This window comes from Sminthopsis crassicaudata, chromosome 2 (genome assembly GCF_048593235.1).
Source record: "Sminthopsis crassicaudata isolate SCR6 chromosome 2, ASM4859323v1, whole genome shotgun sequence".
In the NCBI taxonomy this organism is placed as follows: domain Eukaryota; kingdom Metazoa; phylum Chordata; class Mammalia; order Dasyuromorphia; family Dasyuridae; genus Sminthopsis; species Sminthopsis crassicaudata.
The window spans coordinates 550,929,043-550,955,531 of record NC_133618.1 but is presented as its reverse complement, the minus strand read 5'-3'; the positions used below and the strand labels follow the sequence as shown (position 1 = coordinate 550,955,531).

The 26,489-nt window shown below is 35.6% G+C and overlaps 1 protein-coding gene across 1 annotated transcript in view; it reads right to left on the bottom strand.

Moving 5' to 3' along the window:
• Nucleotides 1-25,779, bottom strand: part of CHSY1 (chondroitin sulfate synthase 1) — a 92,879-nt gene extending 67,100 nt beyond the window's left edge. The window contains exons 1-2 of the mRNA XM_074295003.1: nucleotides 24,230-25,779; nucleotides 11,988-12,483 (exon numbers count right to left, since the gene is read on the bottom strand). Coding sequence (XP_074151104.1) covers nucleotides 11,988-12,483; nucleotides 24,230-24,609 — 876 coding nt within the window. The 5' untranslated portion in view covers nucleotides 24,610-25,779. The remainder of the gene's footprint in view (nucleotides 1-11,987; nucleotides 12,484-24,229) is intronic.
• Between the last annotated feature and the right edge of the window lie 710 nt (nucleotides 25,780-26,489).

Below are 26,489 nucleotides of genomic sequence, written 5' to 3'. Positions count from 1 at the left end.
AAATGTTATAATGTATTTATTTTATTTATCCAAGCAAAACTAATTGGGAAACTAGGACACTAAATGGCTATATGCTATGGGGCATAAGACCTCACCTCTCCAGACTTCAATTTCTTCATTTGTGATGGGGTATGGGAGGAATAGGTATTAAACTAGATGATCTCTAAAGTCCCTCCTAGTTCTATAGTTCAGTGAGTCTGTGTGCAACAAAGATATCATACATTTTAAAATTAAAATATAAATTATTTTTGTTATCTATCCTTATAAGGCAGCTAACTAAAAAGCTGACAGTAGCTATGAATTCTAAATTATTATTACAATATCTACTTATTGGTACAATATTGATTTGAATGTAGTCTGTGACCCTAAAAATGAGCTATATTTTAAAGGAAAAAAGTTTTATATAGAAGATGTGGGAGTAGAGGAGAAAAATGGATAAATATGAATCAACATAGCAAGTAGAATCTCAGATTTAAAATACCTAAACATTTTACACACATTCTAGATAAGTCATCTCTATAACATAAATGAAAGGTAAAAATAAATCTGTTTGGTTTTTTTTGATCTGTAAAGACAAAATACATCACATTTTCTAATAATAAAAAGGTTAATATTAGGGCTTTATCTCTAAAAATCTGTGTTCTTTTTAAGAGACAAAGAATCTGCTATATAAATATGTTTAAAAGAAAATTGTTATTCACAATATTCAAGTATGGAAGGAAAGAATTAATAAAATATTAAAAAGTCCTAGAAAACTTACAGAAATTTTTTTCCCTTTTTTCCTTCAAGAGTTCACAAGAGAAAACAGAGAAACCAAATACTACAGGATTAATCTTGATGACGTTTGCAATAAAGTTAGTATTAAATTGCTACCTGAACATTGAAAGATCCTTTTTAGTCAGGGACAAATTTTGCTCCAATAGTGCTATTACAAACTTCTTACAGCAATAACATGGTACATTATAAGCTTGCTTACATGATAAACTCTTTAAAAGGGTCAGGATTCTGCAACTGTCTAAAACAAAGAACTTTCTGTTTTACATTTCCTAGAAGTCAGTTAGCTAAAACTCACATACTGAACAGTATCCACTTACAGTTTTAAAAGATCTAACCCTTCCACCTTCCAACCAGGTTATGTTAACAATCAACTTTTGATACAATACCAAGAATACAACAACTTTTTCATTCAATTAATTTTTTTTTTGCATTGTATGTTTTTGGGTTTTGTTTTTTTTATTTCTGTTGGATATAGATCCAAATTACCGACTCAAAAAAGTTAAGTGATAGAATTGTAACCAAGACACTAATAAACAAAATCTTTGGAATTGCAAAGACAAAAAGAAATACACTGAATATTGCCTAACTTTACCATTTATTTCTGTCTTGAGTATCAATCACCTAACATTTCCTTTCAATATGTCATGTGCTATAAAAGTATACCTCCTTCCCCCTATTTCTCTCTCTTAGAAGTCTAGGAACACTTGTTCATCCAGTTTATCCCACTAGCTAATGATTTGGCAAGTCAATTAATAATAAATCTCATTTCCCTCCAATATAAAACAAAAATGCTTCTGAAACCTATTTCACAAAGCTGTTGTGTAGAAAGCCCTCTGTAAGCTGTAAAACATCACATAAAAATAACTGTTATTCTTCTAGATTATGAACTTTCATGAATATAGCTCTTACCTAAATTTTGTCTTTCTCCCATCTCATCATTATGCTCTCCACACCATGCTTTTTTTTTAAGCACAGGTGCTTAAAATTGGGAAAATCAAATACCAAAGAACCCTTTTATGTTAGTTCAGTTCATTGTGAGAAAAAGCACTGTCAGAACATGACATAAAATGAAGCAAACTGATGTACGTAGCTGACTAAAAAACAAAACTATTTTACTTCCTGTCATCTACAATACAGAAATTGAATTTTTATCAGTTTGGACCAATTTTATCCTCACTGATTTTTTCCATTCAGGCCAATTGATTCACTTTCTTATTCATTCTTTCATCCCATTCCTTCAAATATGTCTGGCCTGAAATATTGTCTAATATTCAAGAGTATTAAAAAACCCTAAAACAGACTAATTTAGTGATAGTTTCATTTTCACCCTTAAATATTATAAGAAAAAGAGAAAACTTTCATGAACAGTAGAAGATTAGATCAGAGATCATTTGCGTTCAATTTTCTGCTTCAAATTATGTTCCAGCAAGCCTTAAATAAGAATACTGAGTTTAAATTGCTCTATATCTTCTATCTAATTATACTTTCTTTGCCATGGTTTATGTGTTTCTTCATAATGAAAATAATTTTTCATGTAAGCTCTTTGAAGGTAAGAACTTGGTCTCTCTATTATCTTCTCCTAATGCCTAATGAAAGTTAAGTCAGCATAGTGAATAGAGCCCTGCCCTAGAAGCCAATTTGTACACCAATAAATGTTACTCTGGACAGGATGCTTGACCTCTCAGTGCCATACTTGACTTTCTAATATTCTAAATTGCATAAAAAATGTCCATCCTTCATTGACAGAAGGAGTTCCTTTTTTATGGGAATCTCCTATACCAAAGAAATCACTGGTCCAATCCACATTCCTATGAATAATGCTAATACTGTGCTCCAGTCAGCCAGATCAAGTAACTTTAGATCAAGTAACAGAAATCTGAGTTACCTTACGGTGAACCAAAAATATTCTTAAGTTCTTTGGGAGATGAAAGAACACCAAAATGATAGCTTCAGTGGCCTCTATTCATTTGTATAATAAGTCAATTTTGAGGTGATTAAATACAATTCCAATAGATTTGTGGTAGAAAGTTCAATCTACATCCAGAGAGAGAACTATGGAGAATAAATGTCGATCAAAGCGTACCAATTTCACCTTTTTTGTTTGTTTGTTTGTTTACTTGGTTTCTTCTCTCAAGCTTGTTTCCTTTTCATCTTATTTTTCTTGTCCAACATGACAAATATGGAAATATGTTTAGAAAATTGTACATGTTTAACTTATATCAGATTGCTTTTTGTTTAAGTGAGGAGAAAGGAAAGAAGAGAGGGAGAAAATTTTGGAACACAAGATTCTGCAAAGATGAATGTTGAAAACTAACTTTGCATGTATTTGGAAAAATAAAAAGTTATAAAAATTAATAACTCAAAATTTTTCCAGTTACTAAGAAATCATAAATATCTCTACTACCACTTTAGAATCAAGGAAATCTTACATCCATTCTTCAGTACCACAAGCTAACAAAAGTAAATCAAATGATCAAAATGCTAACCTTCAAAAAATAACTCAATAAAATATGTCATTGTCAAATTCTATTGAATTTCAATTCTTTGAATACATACTGCTTAGCAGATTACTGTTTCTCAACCTGTCAAAATCACAGTGTTGTTTGCAAATTAAGTGAAAATGGTAAAACTTTAGTGAACTTTAGTAATAAGTTTTCAAACATGGACCAATATTTCTTTTCCATAAGATCTCCACTCTTTAGTTAAAATCAGGAATGCAAGTTTGTGTTTTCAAGATAGCTCTAAGAATGTCTTTCTTGAAAACCAAGACTTTAAAGGAAAAAAATCTATCTTGGATAAGAGAAAGACACAAGGAAACAGAGAAATTTGGAAATTATCAGTAAAGGTGATAAGAGGGTCAAATTGCTAAAAAAAATTTGTGAGGTAAAGTTTTGGGGATCACCTTAAGGGACTGGAAAAGACAGGAAGCAAAAAAAAATAAAGAAAAGAAACATTTAGAGAGAGAGATGAAAAGAATCAGGAGGATGAAGCACTTGAAACCAAGAGAGGAGAAATAAAGAAGTGGATAGACAAACAATACCAAATTTTCCACAAAAGTCAGGGAAGACAAAGATAGGAAAAAACTATTACACTGTAGGAGCAAGAGCTGAGGTGCAAGAGGCAGAAGAGTAAGCAGGTGGTAAAAGAGCAGAAATACCATGTTTCTTTTTAAGGAAACAGAGTACAGAGGGGGAAGAAATAGCAGTGAATATATACTACCACAATATTTATAGGCAAAACTCCCCACTTTGTAATTTTTTTTCAGGAATATTCAACAGCCTAGTAAAAGGAAAAAAATCAGATGTTTGGGATTATCATTGGATGAGGATTAGAAGGTTTTAGAATAATGGAAAACCTAACAGATGAGGAATTCTATGGTGAAGACTGATAAGCTTCTTAAATTCAGTAAAGCACACTTCCAAGAAATGGTATGTTCTAAAGTATAAGCATGTCATTAGTAAAGAGAAGACAGTTATGGAAAAGATGGAGAAAATTTTAAGTCAAAATGCTAAAAGGGCTGTGAACATAAATACTTAAGTGAACAGTTGAATTCAACTTATTAAAAGTACCTATTATATTCTGGGCACTATGCCAGGCATTGGGGATATAAAGAAAAAAAACTAAGCACCATAAGAAACATTCTGGGGCATATCATATGCAGAAATAAATTAGTTTTCATAGTTAACATTTATGAATAGTTCTAGAGCACTGAGATTAAGTGACTTGTCCAGAATCATGGAACAAGTCACATGTTGGAGTACAATTTAAATCCAGGTCTTCCTAATTCATTAAGTCAGCCCCCCTAAAAATAAAATATCTACAAAGTACATACAATATAATTATGGAGGACTAAAGGAAAATAAAACAAAAAAGACCTTATGAAACATTTAACCTTATTCTTTAAAGGAGGTAGGGATTTCTAAAGAGTTAAGAGGAAAAAAAATGACAAGAATTGGGGGGAAAGGGAGTGTCACTCTAGCCAAGGGATTAATATGAGAGATGTAATACTATGTAGAGAATACTATAAGTAAGTCAGTTTGCCTAGAATATAGGATGCTGTTAGACTATAATGGCTAAATTCAAAAACATAGCTTAGAGACCGATGGGGAGGTCCAATAGATAAAAAACAAAAAGACTGAAAAAGGGTAGAATAAACTTGAACTTCAGTAGAGGCAAGGACACTGTGGTAGAAGGTTAAGTAGAAGACTGTTTTGGAAATAATCCCTCCCTACTGGCCTTGAGAGCTAAGGACAAATGGGAGATGGAGTTGGGATTCAGCTAAAAAGGTTTTGGGGCACCTGGTTTCCCTAGGGAAAGCCAAGTTTCATTTAAAAGTGAGAATAAACAATCTAGGAACACAGAGGAGTATGAGAATCAAATATCACAAAAGCTCCAAAGGGCACCAGGGCACCAGCGGGTCTGACTGTAACAATCCTTCTCCTTATCTCTAATGTGATGCTTCTCATTTGCCCTGGACTTGGAAAAGAGATAATCAAGTTCATTATAATTGTATGTATAGTATGGATAAATAGGGTTGCCTTATAATTAAAACTGAGTTTCAGTGAATAAACTGCAGCATCTATTTTGCCTGCTCTGAGGTCCTTTTTGCCTTCTTCCTTCCTGACTCTGACTTAGACGTCTTGAGTCATCTGTAACCAAGTCTTATACCAACTCCATAGGAAACATTAATTTTTTTTTTAAATTTAGGCTACTAAAGCAAGTCAGAACGCAACCTTCCTTTATAATCTATTCCAAAAATATCAAAAGAACTGTGTTAGTTTTTTTTAAAACGTTATATTACACTGTAAATTTTGTTTTTGTTCCTTCTCCAGTGGTATTCCTTACCAAAGGAATTATCAGTGATCTTCACCCTTCTCTGTACTAGTATCCTTATAGTCCATTCCACACAGATTAGCCCTTATCCAATTTTCTCATATGTACATGCTTTATTTCCCTAAATAAACTGTAAAACTTCAGGAGGTAAGTACCACATTTTACACTGTCTTTTCCCATAAGACCTGTCACAGATTGGGGCACACAATTCAGAAGCAATAGATGTTTGTTCATTGACTAATTAGAACCCATGAAATCCACTGTGCCTATCTCCAAATATTTCAAGCTTAAGAAAACACGTTGCTTTTCACATGGAAGAAATGACTTTGATTCCTTTCCAAAATATAAAAAAACAAAAAAGTGACTAAAAAAAAGGAAAAGAAGATTAAACTCCTCAAATACTCTTCTACTAACAGATGCTGGGTTCTTTATGATATCAGCTTTATATAAAATGAAATGCTATGAATTTAGAACTTACATTAATTTTTCTTCTATTTGGGGAACTTCAAAAAACAAATTTCATTTTTAAAATAATTGCATTTTTTAAAAGAAGTTATGCCACAAAAAAACCCTTATAAAATTATGATGTGTTTAAAAGGTTATTTAGTATAGGTCACCTGTAACTTATAAAGGCAGGTTAGCAACCTATAATGTTTATGATGTGGTTTAAAATGAATGTATCACAGGGGAGCTAGAACAAAGAAACAGCCTTTCCTCACTCTCTTAAAACCATACTTCACTTACTGTCCTAACCAGAAAGACTTCTAAGTATGGAGCTAACTAATAGCACATGGGTGTCATATCCACACCACTGGAGCTGGTCATTTACTATTTATTTAGTTTGGTTAAACATACTGAGACTTTAGGGAAGCTCAGACTCAAAGAGCAGGAAACAAACAAATATCTTGATTGTACACGTTATTTCATTAAAATTACATGGAATTAATAAAAAAAAGATTTTTCAAAAAAAAGATTATAATTATAAAATTAATAAAAAATAAAATAAAATAAAATAATTTTAACAAATATTATATTAAATACAAAATTTCACCAAACTAGATTCTATTCATTCTGTACCAATACTACAGGAAGGAATCTTTAGCAAAAAGAATACTGGATTAGAAGTCAGAAGATTAATCTTCATATTTTCTTTTTTTCTCATTTATTTCTTAAGCTCTTGATGTCTGGCTCCTCTCCTGATCTGACTGCTCTCCCCAAAGTTACCAAAGAACTCTCAAATGCCAGAACTGATAGTGTTTTTCTATTTGTCTTGCTCTTCATTTTTTTAAACAGCAGCATGTGACACTAATCTAACTATTCTTCTCCTCTATATATTCCCTTCTTTAGGTTTTCATAAATCTATACTTTCCTAAGTTTTTCTACCTGTCTTCCCCCTCCTTCTTAGTTTCCTTTGCTGGATGTAACCCCAAGGTTCTGTCCTGACTTCTATCTCTCTATTCTAATTTGATGACTTAATCAGATTCCACAGGTTTAGTTATCATCTTCAAGGTGATGACTCCTAGATACTAGCACTAGCCTCTCTTGAACTCTAGTTTCATATCACCTAATCTCTAAGTCACCAAGTCCAAAACAATACTCCCACTCATCCTACTTACCCTCTCCGTGGTCAAATCTTATTTCTAATTCTATAATACATCTTACATATAAATTCCTTTCTCTTGACTTAGCAACATTCTCATTCAGATCCTTATCTTCACATGGACTGTTAGAATTGTCTAAATGGTCTTTTAATTTGCTCTCTTGGCCTCCAATGTTTCCATATTCCAATCCTTCCTCTATAGAGCGACTAAGTGATTTCCTTAAGCATAGATAGATGTGGCCATATCACTGCCCTACTCAAACTCCAGTGGTTCTCTGATATAGCAACAAATTCATTTTTGCATTCAAAACACTGCAACATCTGGCCAATCAAGCTAATCCAGCCCTATTACATATTACTTTCTTTTATTCACGCTACTTACAATCCAATTATACTGTTTTCTTTCCTCATACATCGTTCTATGCCTTTGCCCAGAATACTTTTCTTTCTCTCCTCTGCTTTCTAATTTCTCTAGCTTCTTTTAAGTCTCACTCAAGTACCACCTCTCCATAAAATCTTTCCTGATTTCACTCACATATATGATGATCTTGCACATACCTATATATATGTACATGTTGCTCCCCCAGCAAGACTGTAAGCTCAATAACATAACTATTTCACTTCATTTCAGCATCATTACAGCACAATGCTTAGTACATACATAGTATGTGCTTAATAAATACTTACTGATTGATTTTAACGAAAATTTGAGCCTAAACACCCATAAGTATACAGGCCTCTGCAAAACACAAAGTCCTCACCCATAGGAAGCATATGACTCATGCAATTAAGACAGGATGACTAAGTAAAATAGAGTTTGACTACTGCTATTGCCTTCTACAAATCTAAGAGGAAGTGGAAGGCATGGTTTTCTTATATTACAGAGAAAAAATTTAAAAACCAAACAAAAAAAGAACCCCTCAATGCAATAATGCAGAACAATGCATATAATATCCTCCACTGAGGAAAAAGGCTTAAATACTACACCTCAGTTAAAATAAGAACTCTGTAAGTAGTAATTCTTATTAACTAATCTTATTTAATTATAACTTTTTTCCAGATACCTTAAAAATACAATACACATCAAGTGACAAATGATGTCAAGAAATTAATTGTGAAAATACTTCTCTGAGTGCCACATTTCATACCAAGAAGTGAGGGTTTGTCTATTGTCTCTAGTTACCTGAATGCTAGAGAGGCTCTCAAATTTACTATACTGCGCCTATTCACCATGTCATCAACTTCTTGACACCAAGGAAGTAACATTTGTGTAGCGAGTCAATCCAAACTCCAAGAAAAATCCAATTCTGTGATCTCTACTTTCAATCACAATCTTCTTGGGCCTATCACCTGATAACATAACCTTAAAAACACATCAGTTCTAAGGGGAACAATGATATTGGATTTTTCTTCCAACCATCTGGAAATGATAGTTAGTCACAGTCAATTCTCAGGACACCTCAGGATAGGTAGCTTTTGAAGGATAAGTATTTCTCATTACCTGAGAAATGGGTACTCAAGAGATCTCTACTAGTTTGGGGATCAATTCTTTTGCTAATGCCATAAAGAACTTTGAAAACATAAGCTCTATGACAAATATGGAAATATTTAAAATGATTGTATATGTATAATTCATATCAGATTGTTTAATGTCTTAGGGAGAAAGAAGGGAAGGAGAAAAAAAAAAGAACTCAAAAACTTACAAAAATGAATCTTGAAAACTATCATGTAATTGGAAAAATAAAATACTATTACAAAAACAAGCTCTAACCTTCTTATTCTGGCATTCATCTAAAAGAAAAGAGGCCACAAATACTCTAGCTTTTAAAGCTTTTAAAATAAATAAACAGATATGATAACATAACAAAGAAATACATTTACAATATCCCTCTACAAAGGTAAATATTTAACCACACAAGAGATTGAGGTGGTTAAAAAAGATAAAATAATTTTATTACACGAAATTTAAAAGCTTTTTTGCATTAGCAACATTAATGCAACTGGGACAAAAAGGAAAACAGGACACTGGGGAAAATAATTTTAGCAAATATTTGTAACGAGAGTTTGATGTCTAAGATAAATAGGCAATTAACAGAAATATTTAAGAACAGACGCCAATCCTCCCCAGTCCAAGACATAAGGAGTCAAAGGATTTGAATAAACTTTTCTCATAGGAATACAAAACTTTTAACAATCATATGAAAGAATGTTGCAAGTAACTAATAATAAAATAATAAAACTATTTCTCTAATGACTAAAATAATCCAGAAATTTCCCTTCACACAAATTGTTAGTGCCTGAGGGGTTGTGGGGAAAATAGGCACACTAATAATTGATTGATAAAACTATTAACTGATCCAATCATTATGTAAAACAATTTGGTATTTAGCTAAGAAAGGCTAAAATGCTTTTAGTTTTTGAATTCAAAGATCTATTCGCTGAGCATATCTTCCAAGGAGGTCAGTGACAAAAAGAAGGCCCCAGAGGCACTTAGTTACAGCAGCATATTTTCAAGCATTAAAGAGCTCAAAACAAAATATATGTCCATCAATTGGAGAAAGACTAAAAAAGCTGCAGTACATGAATAGCAGAATATGCTGTAAGAAAAAATAAAGATGATGAATACAAAGAAGCATAGGAAGACCTATAAGAATTGATGTAAAGTCAAGTAAGAAGAAATAGAAAAACATTAAGTCCTAAGAAAAAAGGACAATGCAAATGGGAAAGAATAGCAACAACACAAACAAAAAGTTGAGAAATTATGATCAGTTATTTTCAAAGAAGAAATATGAGAAGATACTTTGATACTTTCCCTAAATTATTTGTAGATATGAAGAAATATGTGAAAAAGCCACAATTTCAATGCTAAAAAGTTTTGTTAGCTATTTTTCCCATTTTAAAATTCTATATTATAAAAGATTCTCTTGGAAGAGGAGGGAAGGCAAAAAGATTAGAAAATAATGATATAAAAACAAAGACAAAAACTAGTTTAACACTTTTTAATTAAAAAATAAAATTTCAGAATGTTACAAATCCTGAGCTTCTACTCATATAATTAAGCATAGAAAATACTTCTGTTAACAGGAAGCCAGAAATATAGAATATATTAGACAGCTGCTTACAACTGTATAAAATCTTCAAAACAGCTGTGTTTTCTCATGGATTCTCTTAGCTATCTTTTATCTTTGAAAATAAGATCCCTTACACATATTTAGTTTAATGCCAATGCAATTTAGGGGGGAAGAGATCAAAGTGTGCACTCTGCTTAAGTCTTGTCTTTACTACATAACTCTGTGATTTTATAACTTGAAACAAAAACAAAGGCTACTCCCTGTAGCACTGAAAACGTTCACATCTCTAAAATTTCAACTGTAAGAAATACTGATTAGAAGAGAAATTTAAAAGCATGCATTGGCAAGAATAAAATGCTTCTATGATCAACTATTCAGGCAAATTTATCTCAAATGAAAATCAACTGTTTGCTACATATTGTATACCCTTAATTATGTATTTTCCTTTCCTTGCACATGGGAGAAAAGTATCTCATTTTTCAAAAGACAATTCTAGCAAAATAGTATCTCTGAAATAAAAGTACAAACATAAAAGTCATCATTTTAAAGTTTGTTTCAACTTAGCTTTTATTTTTGAAGGAATGAGGAAAACATTCAAGAACAAAGCACCTTTTAATTGATTATAAGAAAATAATTTTCAATTGCTACTTCTCAAAAAATCATTTTTCTATATCAAATATTTTGTTATTGGATCAAAGTTTGCTATATCATGTCATTCTGCTCAAAAACTTTCAATGGGACTCCAATGTCTATCAAGTAAAATCCAAACTTCTTAGTCTTATAATCACTCCCTCCATAGTCTAGCTTCAACATTTCCTAGACTTATTCTAATGAATAATCCTTAAATTATACCACTTATTCTTTAAACGTATCCACATGTTTTCTATTTTTCTGTGTCCTCTCCTATGTCTAAAATTAATTCTATTTCTTCTAAACACCTTTAATCTCCCCCATCTCAATATAAAAATCTTACTTATTCTGCATGTCCCCAAATAAAAATCCATAGATAAAAATCCATAGATTGAACCCCTCCTATTTACAAATCTTACCCTCTCATACCTGGAAGGAATCATATCTTCCATAGACCTTACTCCCTTTTATTTGTCCTTAATTCTATACTCTCACTTTCCAATTTGTATCATCTATTTATATGTATTCATTCTTCCAGGCTAATCTACAAGGCTCTTTGTCTAGAAGAATGCCCCATATATATAAAATAAGAAAGTAATTTTCAATTGCTACTTCTGAATATATATATGTACATATAATTTTAAAAATGTTTAATTGAATTATGATGACCCCTTGATATGGTCATGACTTTAGATAAGCCATTCTGAGAGTCAGGTTCCTTATCTGTGAAATGCAATAGTTTGAAGACACAAATTTGAAGATCCCTTTCTCATGTTCCACCATTTGTTAACTATAAGCTAGAAACAATTACAATGGATTGATTTCTTTTTCAGAATTAAGTAACAAAAGCTAAGATCATTATTAAAAATTAAAAGCATTATCCTTCATATTAAGTATAAGAAAAGAAATGTGAAACTTGTTAGGGAAAAATTTAAACAAATCAGAAACAAAAACATGAAGAGCATATGATAACTTCATAAAATAATTCAACATGAGAGGGATGTATGAATTTCCCATACTCATTCAATACTAAAATCCAAGAATGCTTATAAATCATTAAATAACTTTGTTCGTACCTCATAAGACCAGACACACTGTACTCCTGCAAATCTCCGGACACATCGTCCCACCTCCACATCTTCATGGGTTGTATACATTTCTCTCAAGCATTCTCCAATGTGTGGTACCATTCTTCGAAGCACCTCTCTGCTCATGATCACACCAGGACCACCCATGCAGAAATTCTCACCAGGTTCAAGAGCCAATTTTCCCATCTCTTCAGTTGTGCCCAGTCCTGTCTGCCCAAGAAAGAGGGGTTCACTGCTATTCAAACTCCTTAGAAAATTCTCCAGACGATCTCCTTTGATGTAAACATCATCATCAGCTCTCATAAACCATTCATACTTGTCCAAGTAGTGGTCGTGCATGTACTTGAGCATCATAAAGGACTTCTTCTGGGGTGGATAGGAATCGTCCACACCCTGTAGTGGCACTATGGGAATTGGTATGGATGTGTCTGAACCCTCACTAGAGAAGAATTCAACTTTCCCAGGAATTGTCTTGGACCATGTTCTAGAATCAAAATAAATTCCAGTTAGAGCTCAAATGAGAGAGAAAAAAAACCTACTTTTATATTCAATAATCTTTCATACTTCAAATTTCCAGAGTTTTGGATATCTTTTAATTCTGAAAAATTAGTGTTTTTCATAAGAATGGAAAGCAAATTGATTTCTCCCTCCATTATTTCTAACTGAGAACCTACTGATGCCAAGAATCAAATTCTGTTACAAAAGATACCATGGGGTAAAGGGTGAAATATCAAAATGTTCCCTTCAAACTTAAATTTTAATAAATTATTTAATTAGAAATCAGAGTTACAAGTCCCAAAGGATCATTACTCATGGATTTTGGTACCCAAAAGAAGTTCTACTGTGTACGGAACAGACTTCCCCTATTTCCAAAAAACTAAGGTCTGAATGTATCTCTGAATCACTCGTTCTCTTTAATCACAAAGTACACAGCTTTGAAAATTATCCAATATGCACTTCACAACAGCCTATCTCCTATAGGCCCAGAGATTAAGTGATTTGCCCAAGGACACACCACAGAAACAACTGAAACCAGACAAGAAGCAAGAGAGAACAGCACTTGGGAAGTTATATACGACTTTGAATACTACTTCTACCACTTCTACCTGGGGGATCCTGGTCAAGTCACTTAATAGCTCTGCATGTTAGTTTCTTTATCCATAAAAGGTGAAGGTCAGAGATGATTTCTATGGTTCTTTCTAGTTCTAAGGACCCATGAATCCAGTTATTCTCACTTCTAGTACAATCCTCATCCTCTATTATACTATATTTCTCACTGCTGTCTAGTAATAACTTTAAGCTTCTAGGAATCAAAAAAGTATCTTAATTCATTATCTTTCAATTCGAGGACTGTAGCAAAAATGAGTCCCAAATGCATGTTTTAATTAATTTGGAATACAGAATACAATCTTAAACCTTTATTTAAAAGTTTCTCTGCTTTTTGGTTATTTCAGCTATTCCTTTTTTACGTAACAGAAGAAACAGAAAGTATGATGTTTGCATTTCTGTTTTATGTAACTAATAGTTTGAGGAAAATAAATTCCCTGAGATAATTCATTATCTTATCTTTTAACTCTAGGATTGTGGTAAAAACAAATACCAAGTGCATGTTTTAATTAATTTGGAATACAGAAAACCTTGAAACTGTTTAAAAAGCCTCTCTGGGTTTTTTTAAATTATTATTTTAGCTATTCCTTTTTATATAACAAGAAAAACTATGATGTCTGTATATCTGTCCTTTGTAATTACTAGTCTGAGAAAAATAAGTTTCCTGAGGCCAGGAATTACACTATTTTCCACTCTCATATTCCCAAGGCTTAGCACTCATTAACCATACAAAATAGGCATGAAGTTACTATTATCCAAACTGAATATAAATGAGCTTCTCAAACTTCCTGAGGAATAAAAATCTTTTGCAACTAAGAAGTCTTAGCTCAAAAAAATGTATAAGTTTGTTGTGGAACAAAATTTTAAGGTTCTGTAGGGTAAATAAACTATTTCTGGAGACTTGTCAATTTCTGGACTTAGGAGAATTACTTTTTAAATAATAGTAAAGTGTTGCAAAAAAATTAAGGAGGCAAAATCTAATATGATAATAAAGCATTCTGATCATTGAGCAAACTCATCTCATGACTCTGTCTTAAAAAATAGCTTATAACTCCAACATTGCTTGAGCAACAGCCTAGAAGACATGTCAAAGATCTTGTGTCCTAAGATGTGTTCTTCAAGGCTAATGATATTAAAAAAAAAACAAAAAACTGAGCAAGTTTAGCAAGGCAAGATACATTGCACCTAATTGCATGCAATAAGATAAAGGAAGAAAAGTATAAAGTACAAAAAGGCAAATTCTGCTATTTCAAAAGCTTTCATTACTAACAAATTTATCTATTTAAAAGACAAAAATCAGGTATGAAATCCAATTTTTACTCATCACATTACCTAAATCCATCAAAATCTTATGCTGTATAACTTGAACTAATACTACCACTTTGACCATCTCATCTATTGAGTCTTTCACCTACCAATTCATGAAGTCTCTCATCTATTGCTACTTATTGCTTTCAGATTCAATTCAACAAATATCTATGGAAGACCTCTAATATGTGAGGAATTATGCTTTTAAGGAGATATAATTTTTCCCATCCACTTTCCACTTTAATTTTTTTTCCTTTTTACAATTTGGGACCCTATGTTACATTTATATTTTCCTCTTTCTTACTAATAATGTTGCAGAACCCATGACAAAAGTTAGCAGACTTCATAATATAACTTGATTGTGCTCAGTGACCTTTTAAGTCTGACTGGGTAAAGGAGAAAAAGTGTCAATGTTTATTATTCACATGTTATCCTAGCTCTTAATTCAAGGACAAAAAAATCTCATTTCATGTTTGAGGCAGTTTATTAATCTAAAAATTACATTAATTAAAGGAAGGTAAAAACAGGAAGAAAAACTATGTAAGCATGAAAATTTAAGCATTTCAGATCAAACTTTAAATATAAATCTTTCATTTATGTACACCTAGCAAAATATCCTAAATAGTAATTATTAACTATTATAATTAATAAATTATGCTTTCAGTTGCATTTTCAATTGTTTTTGGAATTTTTACTTTGTATTTAATCTTTGAATGAAAATAATGATTTGATATCTCATTGGGAAGTAAATGTTTCCCTTCCAAATGTTCTCTTAAGACCTAGAAATACAAATCAATAAGAGTTGTATTAAGTTGTATTATTATACAAGAATAATTATTTCATGTACAAAGTTTTTGGGGGTTTTTTGGCTACAGAACAAACTAACACCTATGACACTTTTCAAGTGTTTTTGAGTTTAGTGTTGTAAGGCTCAATGGTGTTTAGAGTTAGAAAAAATATTTTAACAGGATATAAAACCACAATAAATAGCATCACAAAAGATATACTAAAAGAGAAGAAGAAGTTTTCCTCAAGCTGACACACATAGAATATAGCATTCCAAAGTATTAATAGGTTACCTAGTTTTTCTAGTACTTACTGGAAAAGTAGTAATAATGACTGAGCAAAGTATAATATTGCCAATTTAAAAGAATTAACTAAGCAATAATTTTTCTATTATCATACATTATAAGACTGATTAAATCAGCAGTTTAATAGTATATTTTGCTGTATTTTTTATTTTAAATAAAGGTTTTAAATTTTTATTTGTCTTACATTCTCCAAAGAAGAATTGAAAAAGATGACAACTCAATTCATTAAATTCCTCCTTCAACTTGCCATTTACTCCTGTCCCTTCTCATTTCTATACATTTCTCCAGGCCTCTTTACACCTATCCCTCTAAATTCTTCTATTCTTCAACTCAGGTGCTCTACCTCCTATAGGAAAGTTTACCTTTCAAAGTCCTCCTCTCTTCTTCAAGTTTTCCTAAAGCATCTTGAATCTTTCCTTTGCTTGTATCACATTCTATTTGTATTACATTTATCTGCATACACATCACTAATAATGTCAACTCTTTGAGGGAAAGATTGTGTTATTTTTCATTTTTGTGTTTTCAGAATATGGTCCTGTGTCTGGAAACATAGTTATGTCTTTATATGTTTGAATGAGTAGTCTAGTCTGGGAAAAGATACAGGCCCCTTTATGTTGAGGTTACTGGCCCTCTCAGCAATACTCCCTATACAAAATACTGTTTGCTGGCAGCCCAGCAACTAAGAAACAGGAGTATATACTTAGTGGAACAACTAAAAGGGCTGTGGGGAAATAGTGCTAAAGTCCTACCTTACTACAAGTTTTCCTGTTCATAGCACTTTTAGAAAACAAATTCTGAGAATCTCTATTACCAAGAGCAACTGTTTTTCATTGTTGTTAAAAAAGAGAAAAAAAAAAAAAAAAGGCTGGCTGTTAGGTTGTTAATGGGGGTTAATTGTGAAATATTATGGCTTAAATAAGAAAAGTCATTTTATATTTCCTCTCTTTCAATGATCATACAGCAAGAACTTTTTTTTTCAAGAGTACATTTTTATAATTTAAGATTTTTCCCTTTGAAAGATGAGATCCATTCACTGATTGTGATTTATGTATTAAAACAACAACAACCACCACCAGTCATCTGGCATGCACAAACTTCTCTAAAGTTCAAATCTAAGCAAGTTTTACTGAATCATTTCTGCTTGGATCCAAACACATCTGTAATTCTTACTAAATAACAGATTTTACCAGTAGTTTTTTTTTAATTCCCAGAAATATTTAATAAACACTCATATTACAAGAAACTATACCTCTAACCAGAAAAAAAAACACTAACAGAATTTTAACCAAAAAAAAAAAAATCCTCTCTACTATCCAATCAAAAAACTGAAAAATCTATCTCAAATTATTTTTCCAACCTTTTCCTAGGAAATGTGAATAAAATGGTAGAAGGGAGACAATTCCCAGAAATAACATGTGTGACACTGATTAAATAACGATAATAGCCACAGTTCTTTAGTCCTTTGCTTTAAATAAATACATGTCAACTCTGATTCTTATCACAAACCCAACCCATCTCCCTTTCTGATATTGCACTTACTGGATATTTTTATACTATGAATAAAATGAATTTTATAAATTCATATTCAGTAATATTATACCTCCTATTTATATTTACCATTTGTTTCTCTCCATTGCCCTTTGTATCAAACATTGCAAGTGGACAACAAATGAGCTAAGCCCAGAAATGGAAGGGAGAAAGAATAGGCTGGATTCTATTTTTTTAAAGCTCTATTAATGATCTTAAGGTGTTTACTGACCCAAAACCCAATATTTTTAATACACATGTTCTTCCAGGAATGCTACATAAAATTATGGAAAATCACAAAGCCTGAAAAAAATCAAAATTGTGAAGGAAAGTATTATAGGTATTTAAATTCACTTTATCAACGAATGAAGAAACAGGATCAGAATGGTCAAATAAAACTTGTCTGTGGTTACAAAGTTACTATGTGTCCAAGGCACAATTCAGGTCAGGTGTCTGACCCCAACTTCATCATTTCCAACTATGCCAGTTTATGCAAAGCTTTGCTTTGAATTAAAACTATATTTGCATTTTATATGTTTCAAAATAAAAGCTTTCTTTCTTTGGACCAATTATTTAAACAGACTATGCAGATGAGAAATTAGAATTTTCTCTTCAAAACAATCGATCATTTTAACATCAATATTCTTCTATAACACAACATAGCTAGTGATCCTGAAACATCACAATATCTAAAGAACAAAAAAACTAAAGATTACCCACGAAATAATGTAGTGATGTATAGGAGGCATAAGTAGAATTTGACACATTACTGATTGTGAATTACATGAAAAATATTGCATAAAAGATACCATCAAAAGATATCTAATCAAAAAAGGAAAAAAGCCTTCTCTCACTACTATAGAGCAAGGGTAAGAAATACTGGAGGGATTTCCCATAAAGTTAAGGAACCTAGAGGAAGATTTGAGGCACATTGTTTAGACCTTTGTAGATAATGTATGTGTGTGTGTGTGTATGTGTGTGTGTATATATATGTATGTACAAAATGTACAATAATCACACAAGTAAAAAAATAAAAATTCAACCAACTTCAACTTTTTTCCTCCCCAATACCATTTTCTACTCATACCAGAACCACCCTTATTCAGTGACTTCATTACCTCTTACCTGGTTTTGTGCTACAGCCTAATTTGTTTTCTTGAATCCTTTCTCTCTCCTTTCTACTCAAGCCTCCATTAAGCAGCCAAAGTGACATTGCTAAAGCACAAGATGGAAAATGTCACTTCTTAGCTCTAAATGGTGTGACTCATTAATGCCTCTGAGGAGAGGGGGTCCTAGGATTTTTGATGTTTCATTAACTCCTGGTGAAGTCTATGGACCTCTTTTCAGAATAATGTTTTAAAATATATAAGAAACATATGTTTACAAAAGAAACTGATTATGTTTAAATACAGTTATCAAAACATTCAGAAGAAAAAAGCTCAAGGATCTCAGGTTAAAAGTCCCTTGCTCTAGGATAAAATACGAATTCTTCATCTAGTATTTTAAAGCTTTTTACAATCTGACTCTAATCTACCTTTCCAGGTTTACTGTGTCATTCTTTCAGGCACTCACTAATCCAAACATGCCTACTGGCTGCCATTCTGGGATACTGAATTTCATCATCTTCTCTGTATCTTTGCAAGTACTATCCTCCATTCCTGGAATGTTCTCCTTCATCTCCATCTAACTCTATAAAATCTTCCAAAGTTCAGCTCAAGTACCATTTCCTTTCCTAATCCTTTATGTTCATTAGAATATTACCTAACATCCCATCCAAACCTGTAAAATCACTTTATATTTACCTTGCAAGTATTTTGTATTTACTTATCTATGCATAAGTTATGCAGAGGTGTATAAGCTCCTAGAGAGAAAGAACTGGTTTTTGTATTTTTAAGGGCAATGTCTAATAAGAATGGCTACTTAAATAAGTATTGTTGAAATGAAACTCTAGGAAAGATGTTAACAAGCAAAAAAAGGGGGGAAAAGCCCAGACTATCTTCCCTTTTTTTTTTCTCTACTAAATAACCCATAACTGATAATCAACATATAACATATGATATAGCAGTCTTTGTATGCAAATTTTCAAAAAAATTTGCTCCTTTATTTTAAAGCTATATCCCAGCTTAGGAAATGCATTTTACTGAAGTCTTCTTGTATTTAATTTTTATATCTTTTTTCAACTTATTATAGGGCATGATGTCAGCATTAGGTTGAAACCTAAGTTCTGCCAAACTGCTTTTCTATTTTCCCTAATCCTTCTTGTCAAGAGAAAAAAAAATTTCTTATCTCATTTATTTACATTCTTGGGTTTATCCACATTGCATTCTGTCAATTTCAATTGGTAAATTAAGTGATGGATAAATAAGGATTTCTGATCAACCTTTGCCAGAAAAATTACTCTGGCCAAGTCATGGACTTCACAACGTGTTTTACAATCTAAGACCCAAATATGTTAAGCTAGAAAATATATACCCTTCAAATGTAAAAAGAAAATACAGTAGAGGCCCCGGCCTTTTAGGATCTTCTGGGAATGAGTCATTCCAAATGGTCAAATTTTTCTGAATATAGTTGACACTTTATTAAAGCGGCAATTTCTTATCTTTTCTTTTTTATACAGTTTGGAAAATATTTTTAAAATGTATTATATACTTCCTTGTGAGCATAATGAGTTTAACCTTTTCTTGATGACTCAAGGTCCATTCTCGTGAATACATGTTATTATAAACATCTCTCATTTATATAGTAGCTTTGTAACAAAGTTCAAAGAACTATGAAGCAAGTGGTCTGAGTATTTTATTCTGATTTAACAAGTGAGAAAACTAAACTTTTGGGAGGCCTAAATATTATGCCCAAACTCTTTCAATAATAGGTAGCAAAACTGAGAGGTATTTCAGGCTTTTGATATTATCAACAGCCTCCCAGTGATTATACAGTACAGCAATAAAGAAGGGCCTCAGTGGGGTACATAGGGCTATTGACCCCAGGCTACTAAATTCAAAAATTTAAGTTTACTGGCTTGCTAACAGCTTATGGATTACTTTTCACTACCTGACTATAACAGCTCCCTCTTCTAATTTACTTCTTTTGACCTGAAAACCAGATAACTACACTTGCTAGAATTATTTATAAAGCAGGAGCACCCCCTGCTTTTATTGAATTGACTTTGTGAGATCTGTTTGAGTCTTCATTGGTTTTTTGTTTGTTTTCTGCATCATTGGGAAAGAAAGAAGTATGGTACAGTTTTAAAAAAAACCACACACAATTCATACTGGATTTTTTGTCAGAGATTCCCATCTTTGTTACTGTGTGACTGAAAAAATCCAAACCACTTCTTGAGGTCCTAGTCTCTTCATCTCTAAAATGAGGGGACCGAATATGGTGATTTCCAAATTTCCTTCAATTTTAGACCCTAAGATCCTATTATACAAGTATAGTAACCATATAATAATAGTGTCACTATACCTACAGTAATTTATACAAATATAGTTTCATGTATATTCAGGTCCACTAACCAAGTACTATCTTTGCTACAACAAGAGTTAAATCTAAATTTGTAAAAAAAAAAAAAAAAAAAAAAAAAAAAAATGATTCCATTACTTCATTTAAGGAATAAACCTTAGCTTTCAGCTTAGAAATGGTCATACCTGAACTATTAAGGGATACATGAATATAAATTACCTTCTGTTTGGTATTCATAATTCATCATACTTTAGTCCCCTTTCTCTAACCCAAATTCTACCTCTCCAGTCTTCTTACACTTTACTCCCTTCCATGCACCCTTCCATCAAGAGTCAATGGTCTCCCTGCTGTTCGCTGAATGAGATTCTCCACAGCTAAGTTTCAGGTATTTTCTCTGGCTGTCCCCCCAACACCTGCAAATGCTGTCCCATCTCATCTCCATTTCCTGGCTTTCTCATAGTTCCTACTAAAATTTCAAGCTTTTCACAACCCCTCTAATTTTTAGCACTTTCCCTCTGTTAATTATTTTCCATTTATCCTGTATAATTTATTTGTGCTTATTTGTTTGTTTGTTATCTCCCCCATAAGACTTATGTAAGTTCCTTGACAGCAGGGCCTCTTTTTTGACTTTCTTAGTAACCCCAATGCTTAGAACATTAACTGGCACATAGAATGTACTTAATAAATGTTTATTAACTGATTAGCTAGCTTGTAACTGACAAGTCCATTTTCTCAAATTAAAAATTATGTGGTTGAATGACAACTCCCAATCAGTCAAAACCATCTTTAGAGTAGGGGAATGTTCTGCTGCATGGTGCCAAAGCTCAACCAATGAGGAGAGTTCACTTCACAAGTCCTCTGAATCCTAATGTTTCTTCAATAGATGAGATAAGGGGCAAGTCACAGAAAATATTCATTGTTTGTTTTAAAAGAACCAAGGAAAGTGAGTAGCATGAGAAGGAAGGAAAGGGTAGTGGTATCACCACAAAAAGAGTAAGAAAGAGTCAAAGAAAGATTGATCTTTCTACCTTTCCCAAAATATTCCAAAAGTATTCATTAGAGGAAATAGAAGGAAAAGGATTAGGGTCACCATTAACCCCTCAAAATCAAGGGCATTTAGAAATGAATAATAAGCCAACATCAAGAATATGACAACCTAAACTCTAGAAAAATAGTAACCACATTGGTCAGACTTCAAAATAATACTGAATTTGCTGCATCACATAATTGATAAACTAATCACCTAGCAATCCAATACTCTGGATATGATAGCTACATTTTTAAAAGATTGTTACCAAAAATAAATGAGTAAATTTAAATGGTTTTCTTTTGAACATACAATATTTTTGCAACCATCTCAAATAACTGATGTTTATATGTCACTTTAAAGTATATAAAGCAATTTAAATACATTATCTCATTTAAGATTCACAAAATTACTACGAAAGAGATAAGACAGGTATTATTACTCTCATTTTATAAATGAAAAAGCTAGCAAGGCATTGTGAGCCTGTAGTCAGAAAGACCACAGTTCAAATCTTGTCTCACTTATTGATTACTGTGTGATCATGGACAAGTCACAAACTCTGTCTGCCTTAGTTTCCTGAGCTGGAAAATAGGGATAACAATAACACCTATCACACCTAAGGTTGTTGGTAAGGATCAAATGAAATATTTGTAAAGCACTTAGCATACATGTGACACACAGTCAATGCTTAATAAAGGCTTGTTTCTTTCCTTCCTTCTTTTTTTGAGGCACAAGGAGTAAGTGACTTGCCCATGGCCATACAGTTATTGTCAGAGGCAGGATTTGAACATAACCTTCCTGGTTCTAAGTCTAGCACTATAACATGCTGAAAATCTCATGAATTTTTATGATGGAGATGCTCCAAGAAAATTTAAATGACTCACATAAGGTAATAAGGAATCAATTTACTACAGAAAACAGTAGTTCTTCTGATGCTCAGACCAATCTACTATCCACCAAACTCCACTTACAAGGAGTTTTCTTAACACTACATGTTAAATCTGAGCTTTGAATGTATGTAACATAATGGAAACTTGAAAATCAAATACATATATATAAAATCAGATCAGTATTGAAAGGACTGTGATTCCCCGCTATCACTGCAGTGTCTTCTCTTTTCTTACCCTCTGACATAGTCACTCACAGACTCCTTTTTGATTTAAATTCTTTTTTTGCAGGGAAGGGGACAAGAAGGGGAACAAGAAGTAGTGGGGGAATGGAGACTGAGGATAATAATGACTTACAATAAGCCATGGATCCAAATTCAACTTTCTCATATTCTGGAAATTTTTCCCCCAATGTATTAGTACTGTGGTGGTATAAATAAGAAAATCTACTTTCCTGACATACGTCTTGAAATCTTTCACATATAACCATAAAAGTTTTGAATGAAAGACTCAATTCCAGGAAAATAGACCTATTATCTTTCCACCATCTAATTCATGCTAAAATTTCAGTTTCAGTTTCAGCCATAATTTAACAGTCTTCCATCATTCCAGAAATTCTATTTATAAAGCCTATTTAGCCTCCTACTCATCCTAAACATGAACCCCTCTATTTTTCTAAGTAACACCAATTACTGCAATAATTATTCTTAACTTTACTAATACAAATTCTTTCATTAAGTACATAGATATTATGCCCATCTCAAACGCACCAGTAAAAAAGAAAAAAAGGTCTAAAATTTTTTAAATGCATAATAATGCTTGAGTATTTTTTGAAAACCATGACTTCTTAAAAATTTTTGGTAACTAAAAATACTATAGTACCCTTAAATTTAAAGACACCTAAGATTCCTATTCTATTCTAGAATTACAATACATCTCTGCCTGCTCTTCCATTTATGGGAGTCCAATTACAATAATCAAATTTAACCTTGACTTATTAGGATTGCTATCTTAAGCAACCACAAAGACACTTTTCTTTCGGCTGTTAAATGCCAGGAAGTTTTTTAAGTGCTTCAGAAAATAGCAACTGTTTGGTCAAATTCAGTTTGGAGTGGCAGAAGTCCTGGTAGGCATTCTTCAATTTTTAAGCTCATTCCAAAAGGATTCTCAAAGTCTAAATCGGGGAAAGTGTGTGTGTGAGTGTGAGTGTGTGTGTGAGTGTGTGAGTGTGTGAGTGTGTGAGTGTGTGTGTGTGTGTGTGTGTGTGTGTGTGTGAGAGAGAGAGAGAGAGAGAGAGAGAGAGAGAGGGGCAGGCAGACAGACAATTATTCTCGGAGTAATGCATTAAAATATTTTAAGGGAATGCTAAATTTCAGTTAGAGATTAGTGAAAATAAAGATGAAAATATTTTCCTTTTTCAAATTCTCAGATGGCATTGAAAACCTCTCCAAGGAGCCGAACGGGTCCCGGACCTCAGGTTCAGAACTCCTGGCCTAAATAAAAAGCTGCATGTACCTTTGTGTGCCTGTGGAAATCCAAGGCAGGTATGTTTCCAGACAAGCAGAGTTGGAATCCCTCTAGCTTTGTCAGAAAAGGGGCTTCGGCTCTGGACGTCTCCAGAGGCCCTCCCCCCACCCCCGCCAGCCCAGAGACCAGAGGATGAGCACCGCTCTCCTGCAGGTTTAGCCAGTCCCATCTGATAGAGAAGCAGATTCAGAGGGAACTTCCCCGCCCTCCGGAGCCGCTAGGGTGAGGAATGAAGAAGAAATCAGATGTGCCCCGAGGACCTGCCCGGGATGCGGAGCCTACGCAGGCAAAACTCACTTGTAGGCGGCCACGGCTCGGTTCTCCAGATACTTCTGGGCTGTCATGACTCCCACGAAAAGAAAGTTCTTGGCCCGGGGTAGGTCGTCGGGGTGGCCGCCAGCGGCCAGCTCCGGAGGCCAGAACAGCGAGCTCCGGGAGTCCTCCCGCCCCCCGTTGAGCGACAGCACTGGGGGCTGCTGCTGCTGCTGCTGCTGCTGCTGCGATGGCGGGTCCTGCAGCTGCTGCTGCAGACGGCAGCCCTCCGGGCTGGCTTTGCGCCGGTGACCCGCTTTCTTCAGCTCCGAAGCGCGGGGCAGGATCAGCCGTGACGCCAGGATGAAGCCCAGGATGAGCCCTAGCAACACACTGAGCCAGGAGCGGCGGCTTCTCCCAGCCATTCCCCAACTGCCAGCGGCCCCACAGCCTCCCTCACCCGCTGAAAAACAGCCACCTCCCCCGAGGGCAGCTCCTCCGAGTCGGCCCGACCCCACTGCGCTCCGCGCTCCAGCCGGGGGCTCGCCCGCTGCAGTCCCTTGTCCGCTCTCTTCACCGGCCGGCGGGAGAGAGCTGGCCCGTCGCGATGCCCGGGTCTGGCGAGGCCACCCTGGCTGTCCTAGCGGCCCCGGGCCGGGGACAGGCAGCGCGGCCGCGCCTGCGGCCGGCCCCGCATACCCATGGCTCCTCCGGATCCTCCTAATCCGCCCGCAGGCCCCTAGCTCGCCCCGCGAGCACCGGCGCTTTGTTCTGCCCGCGCCCCCCCTCCCACCCCCGCCGCGGTCCTGCGCCTTTAAGAAGGGACCATGCCCGGCGCGCGGCGGCGCTGGAGGAGGAGGAGGTAGGGGAGACGGCAAAGGGAGCAGAGAGCGGCAACGAGGGCTCCGGCTCGGCGGCTCGGGGCCGGAGTAGCAGCGTGGATGTCCCCTCCCTGGCTCTCCCCTGCCCCTCGGACTGGCTGGGCTCCTCTAGGCTAGCGCTACCCCTGCCCTCGTAGTCGCCGGCGGCGCCGCCGCTGCTGCTGCACATCCTCCGGCTCAGCTCGCCATTGCAACAGGAGCCCCTCACGTCACGCACAGCGCGTTATGAAGCGGCTGCCGCGGCAGTGGTCCCGTGGCCTCGCTCGGGATCCGTCCTCGCTGCCCCCATTGGCGCAAAAGTGAATGGGGGGCGGTTCACGTGGCCAAAGTTTGGCCAAAAATAAAAAAATAAAAAGACTGAGAGAGAAAAGAACCCTCCCTTGCTGAGTCCCCTCCTTCTTCCTCCTTCCTTCTTGCTCCCTCCCTCTTCCTCCTCCCGGCTAACATCCCCCCATCCCCAGCGCAGCTCCTGTCCCCAGCTCCGCTGCACCCCAGGCGAAAAGAGGAGGAGAGCCACCCCCGGGGCCAGAGTGAGGAGGGGGGAAGGCGGCTAACGGTCTTGGGGCTGGAGGCAAGCTGGGCGGGAATTCAGTCCCGGCGGCAGTGCCCTCCCCTGTCCAGCCCCCAGAGCCCGTTATCCGCCGGGCCTGAGAGCGAGCCGAGCCGCAGCTCAGCCAGGGCGTGCCGTCGCCGCCGGTGCCCCTTCGCGCCACACCCGCGCCCCGTCTAACCGCCGCGGCCTCGCCTCCCCAGAAACCTGACGTGGAAAAGGAAAGGGAGGGGTCTGGCCCCAGCCCCGCCGGGGGGGTGGGGGGAAGCCTGGCCACGCTGGGCCCCCCGCCCCCGCCTCTTCTCGCGGCCCCACCGACGGTGGAGCTGCCCACGTCTGCACTGGTCGGGTTCGGGTCTACGTCAGCCCTGCTGCTACCTGCGGGGCTCCAGCGGCCCGTGTCGTCGCGGAGGCCGGGGTAGAAGGGCTTCTGCCAGGCTGGGGGAGCTAAGACGTGCTCGTGCGCGTGTAGGTGGGGACGGCTGCGGGGGTCGCTTGCTTCCGCAAGGGAAAGAAAAATGGAAATGGGACTTCGTGCTAATGCTGGATGCATAGACTACTTTTCCACTCCTTTTCTTCCCCCCCCCTTTTTTTTTTTAATGCCCTTTTTCAAAATTTCAGGATCTTCTTTCTCCGCCTGGGCCTGTTACTCTGCTGGCTGCTGGCACCTGCTTGATTAGGGGGCTGGGGGAGGGGGATTCCTCCGTGCTCACCCTAATCTCTCACTGTTTAAAACTGGACCTACGGCAAAAAATGAGGGCTGGGTAGGAGGAGGAAGATCCTCAGTATCACATTTAAATCCATTCTCTTCTTGTGCTGCCAGTTTGACAAATGGCTTTTGTCACTTATCACCTTTTAGATCAAACATTTTTCT